Source organism: Pristiophorus japonicus, chromosome 15, assembly GCF_044704955.1.
Source record: "Pristiophorus japonicus isolate sPriJap1 chromosome 15, sPriJap1.hap1, whole genome shotgun sequence".
In the NCBI taxonomy this organism is placed as follows: domain Eukaryota; kingdom Metazoa; phylum Chordata; class Chondrichthyes; family Pristiophoridae; genus Pristiophorus; species Pristiophorus japonicus.
In genome coordinates, this window is record NC_091991.1 from 1594758 (window position 1) to 1609989 (window position 15232).

Here is a 15232-nt window from a genome sequence, read left to right on the forward strand (position 1 = left end):
GCAATCATGAATTCATCTACAGAATTGGTCAAATTCTGAAACCCTGGACTAGCAACTGTTGCAGAAATCCAGGTGAAAACCAAACAGCTACTTCTGTAGAGCTAGAGGAAAGGTAGCAGCACACATTTTACTCTAGTATGTGAAGTAAGAGGCAGCTGAGGATAGGAAAGACTCGAGTTTGTGAGACCTTTCAACCCACAAGGTACCACTGAAAACATCCAGAGCTAGTTAATTATGCTAGATGGCTTGTGCTGTCAAGGCAGCAAACATTTAGCCTAATTTGTAACCAGAGGATTTAAGGTAATTCACAAAAGGAACTTAAACCCAGCAAGTTGTCATGAAAGCAGATTCAATAGTAACATTCAAAAAAAGAATTGGATAAAGGGTATAAAAGCCAGCAAAGGCATGATGGATCGAATGGCTTCCATGATAATTAAAGCAACGGGTTAGGAACATTCAGCACTGAACCTTGAAGTTAGGATTTTAAAATTGAGCATCAAGACAGACTAGAAATTAGAACAAAATCCCCAAAAATTAATGTAGAGAAGATTACAGGTTGATGGCGTCAATTGGCTTCTACAAAAAAGAGACAGAGTTGCAAGGCTACTATCCTATTCTTTGGAGAATTTAATTCAACATATTAAGGCAAAGTTGATCTTTGGAAGAGTTAATTTTTGTACTTCTCCAGCAATTCAGTTTCAACCTATTGCAGCTATCACAATGTAAATGCCAAAAACATGAACCAGTTTGTGGAAAAGTTTATTATGGTTTACATGACCAGTTTCACAAGAAATTGTCATTTTAAATATTACAAATTTACAGTCATTTCACTTCCACAAGGAATGTAAATATAACATACAAAACTCCTTTGCCCACCAAGACCTGTTAATAGGGATAAATCTGAATTGTTTTCTTTTCACATCCTGTTCAATGGCTTCATGTCCCAGTACTTCACTATCCCCATTCTATGTAGATTGTAGTCTATTCATTCCTTATAATTCATCCTTTACATCTGTGGATTCCTGGAATAAGTAGGGGCAAAAAAAACTTATGCAGCTCCATCCCAGTAATGTACTGAAAGTTAGTGAATTTGTTGCATTGGAGTTATAATGTACACATGCAAGACTCACCTCAGTGTGTTTTTCTTCGGTTTCATCATCATCTTCTGCATCATTGTCATCAGCATCTGCTTTCACCTCATCTTGTTCTTCAACCTCTTCATCTACAACTTCTTCATATTCTTCAACCTAAACACAGTACAGCAATTCAGTTTCATTCAAAGTATTAGAATTCAAGATTCCCACAATTTGACTTGCACAATCCTTAATCAACAGGTCTTCTTTAAAAGGCAATCCAACTCAATTTCTAGAGGAAATTGTAGGTAATCTTGTAACATACTTCCTCTCCACACACCCAGAATATACAGTTTAACATTGTAGAAAAATGTATACACAAATTCAATAACGTACCTGTGCATTGAGGTCGATGTTCATGCTTAGACGAAGCATTCTTTCAATTCTATCACCAAATGCTTTAGTGTCTGGTAATTGGTAACCTGAACGCAGCGTGGCAGTCTCGAGCAACACTACAGCAAGGTCTATAGCAGTCTGATCATCTGCATTTTCCTAAAGAAACAAATGGAAAGAGACAAGTGTTAGCCTGCAGCTCAGTTCAGCTCTTGATTTTGAAAAACACTGCCAAGAAAGGAGGCATCAGATGTCCTTCCTTGAAGGGTAGCTTTCATGGTTCTCTTCTCCCACCTCACACTCTCCATGGTGTTAGCCCAAAAATGGCCAGATTTACTGAAATCAAATTGACAATGTGCCATGTTGGGATTTGCACTCTGCTTCTGCTACACAACTGTACCCTAGTAAAGCTGTTTGAACATTTGCATTTTATATCTGTTATTCTTGCTGATAGGCAATTTTGTGTTGTGGCGATTGAAGTGAACCAAACCTGGTGTCCCACTCATACTTGTGGTAACTGGAAAATCTCCAATATACTGGTAACATGAGTGCCAAATAAACCTACCGTAACTCGCTTCAGCATCTCCTTGATCAAAGGATGTCTTGGATTAACTTCAAACGTCTTCTTTTGACCAGAATAGTAACTGTGGAAGAGTTTATAAACTGATTAATTAGTAAGAGAACATATTGATCAAATCAGAGCCATTTCTTTTCCTCCAGCACCAACACTAAAGCTCTTGTACCAGCATCCAAATTAAGGTGAAAGGTGGAACTTTTAGAGTAGCACCATAGATTTTGCAATGCAACACACAATCAATGATTAAGAATTTCACAAGCTAGCACTCAATCTTTGGTCAGCAAGTTACAACATAACTTTTGATTGTTAAGCAACAAGAATAGAATATGGAGGACACAAGGTGCCCAAAGCCAAGCTTAACTGCATCAAGTAATAATAAAAGCCCAACTTACTTTGTGGAAATATCTTTTCCAGTCTGGTAGGCTTGAGCCTTCATGATTCTTTCCATATTACCAGACCATCCATACTGGCTAGCCACAAGAGCACTAGGAGAATCTGTGAGACGCTGGGACAGTACAGCCTTTTCAATCTTAAAAGAAAAATATCCATGTTAAGGTTTCATCCTCCCCTCACATTCTAATCTTTCTAAATATTGAAACTGATTAAAATATCAAAATTTGTGTAACTCATCTTTTGTTTCACTTTGTTCTGGGCAATAGCCATCTTTTGTAGTTTTGGGAAAGGTTTCTCTTCCTACTGTTTCTACACACCATCGAGCATGAAGTTACTCCTAGGTGGTACCCACTTACTACAATTAGCACTTGCACATGGCAGGGTTTACTGTGGTAACAATAGCAAGTTGGCTGTCACAACATTAGGAAATCACTCTTCTGACCTTTCTCCAGTTGTACAGCAGATATATTCAGGCTATTGCAACAAAAATGAACTTCAATACAATACTGTACTACATCAGCTATGGAATAATTGGATTCGCCACCCTGTAAAATGTTGAAAATTTGCTACCAAGTTGTGTATTATTCCATCATATACCTTATCTTTCAGTGCTTTGTCGTTTAGCCAGGTCAAGAGTGGTTCATATTCCTTCTCCAGTGCTTCATGGTTTTCTTTAGCCTTTTCACTTTCATCAAATTTCAGCCCTTCTTTGGCAACATTCTGGAACCTCTTTCCATCAAACTCCGGCAAAGCTTGGATACAGTATTCATCTACAGGTTCTGTCAGATACAGTACCTCGTAACCCTTCTTCAAAAGTCGTTCAACAAAGGGAGAAGATTCAACCTGGAAAAAGAAAATCCAGTAACTTACTTCATATTGCAAAGCAAAATCTCCATCAGCTTTTATACTTCAAACTCAATATATTTATAACACAGCAATGGAGCTCGGTAGTAGTGTTATGTACTTTGCAAAGGAAGAATAAATTACTCTGGAGTGCACCCTATTGAATTACAAACTTGGCCTCCTACAGTGCAACACTTAATTATCCCCATCAATGGTATCTGCCATCACACCTCTTGTCTGCTCGCTCCTGCCATGAAGTAGATCTTATCTTGTTTCTCCTTCATTCTTTCCAAGTACTGCTCCAAACTAGTTGATTTGGAATCATGGTGCGAGGTCTGGAATCGCAGCAACTTAGCCAATCGTGTTCTATTGGAATGATCCTCAATTACACCCAGCTTGATGTTGGTCCCAAATTCCTTCCAGAAATCGTCTTCATATTTCTCCTCTGCAATCTTCTTGATCATGTCCAGAGTTTTGCGTACTAGCTTCTTTCTAATGACCTATGAGATAAGTAGGCAAATCAGGAATCCAGTGTAGCAAATGATAGATTAAGCTACTTAAACCAATACAACCAGCATACAGTATTTTCAATGTCTTGCAGTCATGCAAGTTAGGTTTTCTCCAGCTAGGCAGTAGAGGTGTGACATTGTAACAACCTGTGCAAGAATAAATCAAACTAAATTCAGTACAGTACTGAATCACACAAGCTACCTCCTTCAAGTCAAGTAAATTGAGTAAGCATCAATTAAAGGCATTAAAAAGACTGTACCTCAAGAGTTTTACATCTCACTCAAATGTAATATGTTGCATTATGATAGTCAGCAATACTTCAACTCTCCGCAATAGAGATGAATAGAATATGTACCTTCAGCAATTTGTGTTGTTGCAGAGTCTCACGGGACACATTCAGAGGGAGATCATCAGAGTCCACCTGTAAAAGAAAATGTTAAGTGTAAGTTTAATATCAAACCGCCACACAAAAAGCAAAAGGTGCAGGTTATTTCCTAGCTCAAAAAGGAAAGCAGTTAAAAAGTACAATCATACAAATTAGACTAGTTTAAAAAAAAATGTCTACTTGACCAAGACACAAAAACTCTTTAGTCGTCAACAATTTCAACATGCTTTTCAGAAGCTTTCAGTGTAGGGTTTGCACTGCCAGAGCTGCATGTTATCAGGCAAACAATGTGGATCAAACTATTTTACAACTGACTAATGCATCATCTTGGTATATCATCATCATAGGCAGTCCCTCGAAGTGAGGATAACTTGCTTCCACGCCCAAAAGGGATGAGTTCACAGACGTTTGAATGAAGGACCTAATATTTCAGGTCACGAACTACATCCTGAAGGGTGGAAGCTGCCAGTGTGTGGACTTTAAAAAAAAAACTTGTGGTATCCATTGCACCTCAGCTTGACGGAGCTAGGTCTTGGTCCAATGGCAAGGATTACCCAAGACTAACTCGAGACCAGCTCTGCCGCACAGACCGAGCGCGCACACATATCGCAGTGTGGGCTGGCCCGTGCTGCCCCTGGGCCCCACTTCTCTCTACGGACTCTTGCCGCTCCTTCGCCCCTCCTGCTGTGCCTGCCTGCATGGCAATCAGCAACCTGGCTTCGTAGCCATCATCTTCCTGCAGCAGCACACGCTCCCTCCAATGGCTCCCTGGCCTGCTGATGGTCTTGCAGGCAGGGACTGTGCTGATTTCCGGGCCGCCGCGGTCCTGGCCTGCAAGACCATCAGCAGGCCGGGGCCATTGGAGGGAGCTTGGTATATGGGGGGGAAAACAGTGACAGCAATAACATTCTCAGTAACTTAACAGCTGTTTATGATTTATTTGGGTTCAGCTGGCAATGGTTCAGATTGCTTTGCCTAGAAAAGACAGGGCTTGCAATATAAATGTTGCAAGTTTGAGAAAGCTACAGTTCTGGCCAGTGACCTTATGCACATGCATTAGAGAGTCACATTTATGTGAATACTTACTACACCCTTGACGAAATTCAAATATTTTGGCATCATATCATGGAAGTCATCTGTGATGAACACTCTACGCACAAACAACTGCAACAAGAGGAAATTAGATTAAATGTTACCCAAAGCACACTACTGCTGTTAATACATATACAACCAGAGATGTGCTTAAAGCTGGTAATCATCAAGGAGCCATCTTTGCATTCTTGGAAGTAATGATTCATTGCTACACTATCAAAATTTGAATCAATCCAGAAGCACAAAAGCTGAATAGAAACCCAGAAACGAGAGGAGTAAGTGCAATTTTCCTTTGCTTTAGTCAATCAGGACAGGATGCTAATATCAATACACTAATCTAATCGAATTAGATTAATTTTTATAGGGGGCATGCAGGAAACCCCTTAGACACAGAGGTTCCTATCCCGCTGATGGAACGGATGCAAACTTGTGCAACATATTTTTCAATTTAGTGACTCTGGTAACTGAACAGTTGAGGAGCATGTAGCACCTGAACCAAGTATTTCTTTATAAGATAGCAATGCGTGTTGCAGCAATGCAAGTGTGTTTAAAAAAAAAATCAGGTACCTTAATGTAGTCAGATTTTTTTGAACCATATTCATCAAATAAACCACGGGGTGCAGATTTAGGCACAAACAAGATGGACTTGAATGTGACTTCTCCTTCAGCAGTGAAGTGGATATGAGCTATTGGGTCATCAGAATCCTGAAGAAAAAAAAGCTTTTATAAATACCAAGGTAAATGCATTTCAGTATATTATGTCAAAACATTTCGAAGAGACCCACTACTTCATACTTGCTCTCTGTAGACAGACTGAATGCCATCTTCGGAGCAGCAGCAGCATAAATGTTAGCATAACATTCAGAATGACCCTTCAGGGTGAAGTAATCTAGGCATTGTGTGTATTTGTCTCATACTAGATTTGGCGAACTGGGAGTCCTCCCAATTGAATACCAGAACAGTCATCAGGAAACCACTTGGCAAGCAGCAAATGTTTGGAACGGAGATGATCTCAGATCTTTAAAACAAAATGTTACCTTTGAAAAGGTCTTGTAGAAAGCTGTGTATTCATCCTCTTCTATTTCTTTAGTTGGTCTTTGCCAGATTGGTTTAATGTCATTCATCAGTTCCCAATCCCACACGGTCTTCTCAACCTGCAAGAATTGGAAATTATAGCAGCACAGAAATAGGAATAGGTCATTCAGCCCCTCAAGGCTGTTCCACCTTTTAATTAGATCATGGCTGATCTGTTTAACTGCCACCTTGGTTCCATAACCCTTCAAAACCTTGCCCAACAAAAATATACCAATCTCAGCTTTCAAATGGTCAACTGACCAAGCCTCAACAACTTTGTGAGGAGTTCCAGGTTTCCACCACCTTTTACATGACGTGCTTCCCGACATCACCCCTGAACAGTCTAGCTCTAATTTTAAAGATTGTGCCCCCTTTTCTGGATTCCCCAGCCAGAGAAAATAGTTTATCTATCTACCCTATTGAATCCTTTAATCATCTTAAAACAGTCCCCCCCCAACCCCCCTCAGGTCAATACAGCCTCCGAAGTGTGGTGCCCAGAACTCCAATATTTTTTGCATCTTGTCCACTAGAGTTTAGTGATTTCTGTACTGGGACCACCAAATCTCTGCTTGTGCAGTTTCTAGCTTCTCACCATCTTCAAGGGCCTTGAGTGGATGACCTCACTTTTCCACATCGAACTCCATCCGCTAGAGTTTTGCCCACTCAATCTATAAATGTCCCCATGCAACTTTCTATTCCCGTCTACGCTTGTTAATCTGCTACCTAACTTAGTGTCATAGCAGACTTCGAGATTATAGCTCTCTATTCTGCGATCCAAGTTATTCAGTGAATAGCCCCAGCTGAGGGATACCACTAGTCACATTCTGTCCCCTACCCCTGAGCAATTCCTTATCCCTAGTCTGTCCCCTACCCCCTGAGCAATTCCTTATCCCTAGTCTGTCTCCTACCCCCCGAGCAATTCCTTATCCCTTGTCTGTCCCCTACCCCCTGAGCAATTCCTTATCCCTAGTCTGTCCCCTACCTCCTGAGCAATTCCTTATCCCTAGTCTGTCCCCTACCCCCTGAGCAATTCCTTATCCCTAGTCTGTCTCCTACCCCCTGAGCAATTCCTTATCCCTTGTCTGTCCCCTACCCCCTGAGCAATTCCTTATCCCTAGTCTGTCTCCTACCCCCTGAACAATTCCTTATCCCTAGTTTGTCTCCTACCCCCTGAGCAATTCCTTATCCCTAGTCTGTCCCCTACCCCCTGAGCAATTCCTTATCCCTAGTCTGTCTCCTACCTCCTGAGCAATTCCTTATCCCTAGTCTGTCTCCTACCCTGTCTACCTCCCGAGCTATTCCCGAGCCAAGCCAATTCTTTGAACATAACATTTTATGGCTTGAAAAGGTTCATACCTTTTTAGTTTTTGCCTTCTTTTCTTCCTCTTCCTCTTCAACTGCCGCCTCATCATCAGTCTCTTCCTTTTCCTTAGTTTCCTCCTCATCCATTGGTTCCTCTACAGTTTCGGTCTATTAAACAGAAGTTTTTGTTAACTCAAATAGGAATTACAGGAGTTTACTGTCCATTGTCCAGATTCACATTCCTGAATTACCTTACTGCTCCAGATATAGATGGGAAAGTTGATGAACTGAGAGTATTTCCTCACTAGATTTTTGATCGTATCCAGTTCAAGATAGTCAGATGCCTCCTCCTTCAAGACTAATCTAAAGTAGCATAGGAAATGAAACACATTACATTGATATGCAATATTAACCCTTTAAAGCACCAAATTATCTGGTCAGGTTAATATCCTAGCAAATCTATAATATTGGCTTCATTAGCCAGTAATAGCAACTACACCCCCCAATACTTCCAGCCAGCCATTCCCTTCTCTTGCCTTAGTCCATCAAGGAAAGCTCTATGTTCCAAGCCCAAGCACACAACTTGAGTCACTAACTTACGTGATAGTAGTTCCGCGTCCTAGTGTATTTCCTCGTGGATCCTCTATTATAGAGAACTCATTGGAGTCAGATTCCCAGATGTGCTGTGTACCATTGTTGTGCTTAGAGGTGACAATAACCTTATCTGCGACTAAGAAAGCAGAATAGAATCCAACACCAAACTGACCAATCAGCTCAGAGGTAGACTGGTCCTCACTTTGCATCTCAGTCAGCTTATTTAAGAATTCACTTGTTCCAGACTTTGCAATTGTGCCAAGGTTTTTAATCAGCTCATCCTTAGTCATGCCAATGCCTGTATCTGTGACATGTAGCATGTTCTTCTCTTTGTCAGCCTAGGGAGAAAGCAAAGTCCTTAACTATAAATAGTGCATCACCAAACCATTACTATATTTTTATCTGCACCAGTTCAAGATGATAATTCACTGATCAGGAAACTAAGTTTGATCTTCTGTCTTTCTCGCTATCCTAAGCAATGTTTAGAAACTAAAAAGGGGTCCCCAATCACCTTCATGCTACTGGTAGGGTGCATTAAAAACTCAAAACTGTACTGTTCACAGAACATGTTACATGCCACCAAACCTCATCTCCCAGCAAATTATCCTCCAAGTACCACTAAAACAAATTTAGGCTTTGTAGGCATAATGTGTCAACTAGAAGTATTATGGATGGGAAGAAAAGACAACTCTCGCTATGCAGGTCAAAAGAGTAGCTCCAGCACACTTAATGCACAAACAGTAATACTGCAATTTTCTTTATGGAGGGTGACTAAGTATAACACCCATATGAAAGTGGCAGAACTCAGGAGCCAAGCCCTAATCTTACAAGCACACCAAATGTAAATGGCGAGGAACAGAAGAAATAGGAGCAGGAGTTGGCCATCTGGCCCCTCAAGCCTGCTCTGCCATTCAATAAGATCATGGTTGATCCAATCTTGGCTTCAACTCCACTTCCCTGCCCACTCCTCATAACCCTCGACTCCCAGGAGGCCATATGACACCACTGAGTGATGGTACACGCTATAATCCCATGCCAGTCTAGATTGTGTGTGCCCAATGTGTCTCTACTGCTTGAGAAAACAGTTGCACTCCAAAGTTAAGACAGCTAGGGAGTCTTTAGTTTACTAAAGGTCTGATCAAAATCCTGACTAGAGTAAATCATCAGTTAATTCAGCAGAATTTTATTACAATCCAAATCAAATTTAATGAATGAAAGCACACCTTTATCTTTATAGTCATCTCTTCTGTGGCTTCGAGTGCACCATCATTTGTTAGAGATATCAACCGAATCTTGTCCAGAGCATCAGAAGCATTGGAAATCAATTCACGTAGAAATATCTGGTAACAACCATAAACATTAAGTTAACATTCTGTATCCAAATATATATTTAGCTTAAAATGCATATGCACTGACTGGTATTTATGAACTTGACACTAGTATCCAGCTGTTGCAAACTTCAAATGTTACTAATCTGCTGTATTATAATGCACTACTTGCCTTGTTTATCAGGACACCACAGCTATTATCAGGGAATAATGGACACAAGTCTAAGCCAAGTACCTTGAAGTCAACTTCAGAAACTGCAAAACAGCAGGGTGAAGTTCATTTAAAAATAAAAACTCACCTCTTTGTTTTTGTAAAGAGAATTAATGATTAACTTCATCATTCTGTTAACCTCTGCTTGGAACAGAAACTTTTCAGCCTTTTCCCTAATTTCCTTAACTTGAGCAGGATTCAATCCATCTAACTGGATAGCTTCTTCCTCCCTACAAAAAACACAAGAGGGAGGCAGTTAGATTCAGTTATTTGCAACATTTTAGTTTTCAATAGATCAAAATACTTAATATTGCATATTTAAGAGGACAGTATTTCCCATTTCCTGTTCAAAATGACAAAACCACAAAGACTTCCTTGAAATTTAAGCTTCCGTGGAGTTCACCAGCTCAACTCTCCTTCCCTTCCAATTCCAGCATCCAGGATTGGGTCCATTTGTTTGGAGTTTGACTGGCCTAGGTGCTGATCTGGAGCTATGTGATTATGAAACTAAGATACTGATCAAGTGTAGTGCATACTATAAAGATGTTTTTGCCAAGGTTACATGGCTGGAGATCAGCTCCAAGGTCAGTCTGAATTCTAGCCATTAAAATGAAAAAATTCTCACTAAACTCTGAAATATGGAAAGTGCACACTAGTGGAATTAAGCCAAATGGCACAATGTCAAACAAACAGCAGACAACGTTCCCGACTAATGGATTTGTAGCTAGATACTATAGTAGTAGTATACTGCCCAAAAACTTTCCTTCTCCTTTGATGCTATTGAGGTCATGCAAGAACATGTGAATAGTATTCTCATTACAAAAGTCCAAGAGGTATACGGATACCAAGTGATCTTTGTTTCCATCAGTGTATTGCTCAAGTGTTAAGTGCATTGCACAAACCACCAAAATTATAGTATCATCCATCTTGTTCTCAAGATGTGGACAACATTGCCCATCCTTGAATCAATTAAGTGTGGCACTGGAGTCACATTATCCCCTTTCCTTTACAGACCTTACTTGGTACAATCCTGCAGCTTTCATGGTCATTTTCTAGTAGCAGACAAATTCACAGATAAATTGAACTTGATAACCCCAGATTGCTAGTTTCGCACCACAACCACTAGAATATAGCCACCACCAATACCTTTTAACAACTTCATCGTCTGTTCGGGATCCATCCCTGCTTTTGCCCAGATCTTCCTCTATCGTCTCATCTTCTGCTCTAACGAAAGCTGGAAAAGAGAAGGGCAGTTGTTAAAAGCATCTGGCAGTAAGTCACCCATCAGGAACACCCTTAAGAATGAACCCACACAGTAACAGATTTCTAAAAACATGGAACAACCTTCCTCCCAAGTTCAAGTGACATTGTTGGGGGGGGGGGCAGATCCCTGAAAAGAGGGAGGTGTAACTGGAATCCGAGATTTAACGCTCAGGAGCCACCAGAGCAGGGAGGAGCGACTCACTTCCCGACTCCCCTCCCCCTCGATGGTAACCAACTGGCCCATGGGTCAGCCTGGGGACAGGATTGGTGGGGAATATGGAAGGGGGAGAATAACGTGGGAGACGGGATCTGGGGGGGGGGGGGGGGGCAACAGATAGGATGGGGGAGGGGGAAAAAACAGTGAGGGGGCAGTGATTGGAGGGACATCGGGGGAACGGCGAGGGGGGGCAGGGATCGGGGGGAAATGGCCAGGGGGCGGAGATCGGGTGGGGGCAGCGAGGGGAGGGGGAACGGCGAGGGGGAGGAATGGCGAGGGGAATGGCAGGGGGGGGGGGGGGGAGGCGAGGATCGGGGGGACGTGGACAAGGGAGAGGGGGGGAATGGCGAGGATCAGGGAGAGAAATGGCGAGATGGCAGGGATGGGGGGGGGGAGAAGAGAGAGAATGGTGAGGGGGCAGGGGAGAGAAAGGCGAAGGGGGGAGTGAAAGGCGAAGGGGGGAGGGATGGCGAGGGAGCAGGGATCGGGGGGGGGGGGGGGGTGGGAGATGGCGAGGGGGGAATGGCGGGGATCGGATCGGGCGGGGGAATGTCGGGGGTGAGATTGGGATCCGGGGGGGGGGGGGGGGGGGGTAATGGCAGGGATCGAATGGCGAGCGATCGGGGGAGGAAATGGCAAGGGGGGGCGATCGGGGGGGGGAGGGAAATGGCAGGGGGGGGGCAGGGATCGGAGGGAATGGCGGGGGGGCAAGGATCGGGGAGGGAGAATGTCGGGGGGGCGAAGATCGGGGGTGGGGAATGTCGGGGGGGGGCGGGATTGGGATGGGGGGTAATGGTGGGGATCGAATGGCGAGTGTGGGGGGGGGAAATAGCGAGGGGGGCCGGGGGGGGGAGGGAAATGGCGAGGGGGGCCCGGGGGGGGGGGGAAATGGCGAGGGGGGCCGGGGGGGGAAATGGCGAGGGGGGGCCGGGGGGGGAAATGGCGAGGGGGGGCCGGGAATGGCAAGGGGGGGCCGGGAATGGCAAGGGGGGGCCGGGGGGAATGGCGAGGTGGGCCGGGGGGTTTACCTGAGGTGCGGGGAGATGGCGAGGGGGGGGGAATGGCGAGGGGGGCCGGGGGGGGAAATGGCGAGGGGGGGCCGGGAATGGCGAGGTGGGCCGGGGGTTTACCTGAGGTGCGGGGAGATGGCGAGGGGCGGGGGGTCAGTGGTGGTAGTAGTTTTGCCTGGGGCTGGAGGTGGGGGGGGGGGGGGAAAGAGGTTTGCCTTGGGCGGGGGGAGGGAAGGGGAACCTATCACCCACCCCACCCCACACATTTCACGGCCTGCTTGTCCCAGTCAGCAGCGCGGGAGGGGAGGCTGAGGCGGCCGAGACTATGGAACGAAGGAGGAGCGAAGCAAAAGGTCAGGGTGAAGAACGGGCGCAGCGCGGGCCGGGCCGGGCCGGGCCCCTCACCGGCCGTCGAGCGGCGGGAAGATTCCAGAAAGGCTACGCGGTGCCCCCGGCACTTACCGAACGCCAAGAGCGCGCACAGCAGCGCCGCAGCCCAGGCCTGCTTCATGATCGGGCGGGCGGGCCGGCCACTTGTGTTTTCTCCCTCACACGACTTCGTCCCCCTTGGTACCGTCGAACGCGAGGTTTGCGAGGCTGCTTTTCCCCGGGGCTGCCCGCTCTCTCTCACACACCGCCCGCCGTGTGCCGTGTGCCGTGTACCGTGTGCCGTGCGCCTCTCACTCGCCGCCCGCCCGCCGCCGCCTGACGGACTCTTCAATAAAAGCGACTGAAGGCGGGCAGGGGGGGGCGGGGCCAGCACCAGCGCTCGGCCGGCCAACCGCAGCCGACCACGGCAAAAAGCACCCGCCAATCGGAAAGCGCTGCGAAAACTCCTCCGCCAATCGTCGCCTTCCATGTACCATATCCTACGTCGGGAGCGTGGCTCGCCCCGATTGGTGGAGGAGCAGGCCGCGCCGCGCCGCGCCGCCATCAAAGCGTGGACCGTTTTTTTATTGTCGCTTTACGGGTTTATTTTTTGTTGCGGTGAGGCTGTAATTAATCCTCGGTGAGAATCATTCTTTTTCGAAAAGAAGAAAAAGTGCATCTTTTGATTTTTATGAAGAGCCTCTCTTTTGATTTACGTCCGGGGTTGTCCGAGCCGGCGCTCCGGACCGCTTACCTTGGAGACGGTTGCGATGGTAACGGGCGGTGTGCGAGGCGAGGGCCGCAGGCAGCAGCAGAGCTCCCCGGCGCTGGAAGATGTTGTTTCTGCTCTTTGAACAAATGTCAGATTCAAAGTAATCTGAAATTATACAGAAGCAAACAGACGCTGTAAATCTGAAATATAAGCAACAAAAGCAGGAAATACGCTCCGCAGGTCAGGCATGGAAACATGGAAAATAGGTGCAGGAGTAGGCCATTCGGCCCTTCGAGCCTGCACCGCCATTCAGTGGGATCATGGCTGATCATCCCCTTTCCTGCTTTCTCTCCATACCCCTTGGTCCCTTTAGTCGTAAGGGCCACGCCACATCTGTACAGAGAGAAACAGAGTGAGCGATTCTGTAATCTCCTGCAGCCCCACAGCCCTGAGATCCCTGTTCTCCTCCAATTCTGGCCTTGAGCACCTCTGATTATAATCGCCTCACCTAAGTTCCTACAGGGCTTGACAGAGTAGATGCAGGGAGGGTGTTTCCCCCCGGGCTGGGGAGTCTGGAACCAGGGGCCACAGTCTCAGGATAAGGGGTCGGCCATTTGAGACAGGGATGAGGAGAAACTTCTTCACTCAGAGGGTGGTGAATCTTTGGAATTCTCTGCCCCAGAGGGCTGTGGATGCTCAGTCTTTGAATATATTCAAGACAGAGATCGATAGATTTTTGGCTATTAAGGAAATCAAAGGATATGGGGACAGTGCAGGAAAATGGAATTGAGGTCGAAGATCAGTTATGATCTCATGGAATGGCGGAGCAGGCTCGAGGGGCCGAATGGCCTACTTGTGTTCCTAATTCTTATGTTCTGGAATTCTCTCCATAAATCTCTCCTCTTTCCTCCTTTAAGACGCTCCTTAAAACCTATTTCTTGGACCAAGCTTATGGTCACCTGTCCTAATATCTCCTTAAATGGTTCAGTGTCAAATTTTGTTTGATAATCGCTCCTGTGAAGCGCCTTGGGACGTTTTACTACGTTAAAGGCACTATATAAATGAATGTTGTTTTCTGTTTAAATTGAAATTATATAGTACATGTTTTTAATCTTACAAATGTAAGAAGAAAGGACTGGGGTGGGGGAGAAAAAAATCTTAGCCAGATCAGATTACATAGGAACTTTTATAAGGCAATTAGACATGTACATGAAGAGGACTAATTTTCAGGGTTATGGGGAAAAGCTGAGGGTCTAATTGGATCGCTCTTTCAAAAAGCTGTCACAGAGACACGATAGGCTGAATGGCCTCCTCCTGTGCTGTAAGATTCTATGGCTAAGATATAGGTGACCTTACCGCCTACTGCCGCCGACTGCCGCCGAGTTTTGCTGCCGGTTTCCCCTCTTTGCCATTTTCCACTTGGGCTGGAGTGGGCGGGAGGGGAGTACCGCCGGGAACTGCCCGCTGACGTCCTCTGGCGGCCAAGTAGCGTAAATGGCCTCCCGCCCGTCGAGCTGCCTGATTGGTACGGGCGGGAGTTGGCACCAGCAGAGGGAATGAACGCTGTGTGGAGGCTGGTCTGACCCCGACGGTAAGTACGAAGAACGGACAAAAAGGTTAGTGAACATATTTTAAAAATATTTTTTACAGTGACTTAACTGGAGTCCCCTGAAGACATTACAGTATTTTTATTTTGTTTGCTATAATTTTTATTTACAGGTCTTCACCCTCCCTGGGCCTGACTCCATCCTCAGCGGCACTTGGGCGGCAAGAGCCTTTGCCGCCGAGATTGAGAGCTCCCGCCCGCTGCCACCCAGATTGACGACGTAAGCCACTGTTTGGCCGCTGGCCGGTACTGCCATCTCTTTTAGAGGAATCTTCCAGGT

At 45.4% G+C, this 15232-nt stretch overlaps 2 protein-coding genes across 6 annotated transcripts in view; one reads left to right on the forward strand and one right to left on the reverse strand.

Moving 5' to 3' along the window:
- Positions 1 to 743: 743 nt before the first annotated feature.
- Positions 744 to 12995, reverse strand: hsp90b1 (heat shock protein 90, beta (grp94), member 1). Its single transcript, XM_070900052.1, has 18 exons — positions 12728 to 12995; positions 10922 to 11009; positions 9864 to 10005; positions 9460 to 9576; positions 8243 to 8574; positions 7894 to 8005; positions 7697 to 7810; positions 6304 to 6420; positions 5834 to 5971; positions 5261 to 5338; positions 4145 to 4210; positions 3510 to 3779; positions 3034 to 3279; positions 2436 to 2572; positions 2032 to 2110; positions 1470 to 1625; positions 1131 to 1247; positions 744 to 1022 (listed from the first exon to the last, which is right to left on the reverse strand). Exons 1-18 carry the CDS (start codon positions 12774 to 12776, stop codon positions 993 to 995), a joined length of 2388 nt encoding a protein of 795 aa, XP_070756153.1. The 5' UTR covers positions 12777 to 12995; the 3' UTR covers positions 744 to 992.
- Positions 12996 to 13177: 182 nt separating this feature from the next.
- Positions 13178 to 15232, forward strand: part of LOC139280557 (putative tetratricopeptide repeat protein 41) — a 107069-nt gene continuing 105014 nt past the window's right edge. For 4 of the 5 annotated variants that reach the window (XM_070900051.1, XM_070900046.1, XM_070900049.1 and 1 more), the window contains exon 1: positions 13178 to 13586. The gene's annotated coding sequence lies outside the window, so the exon portion shown is untranslated. The other variant, XM_070900048.1, reaches the window with a different exon arrangement.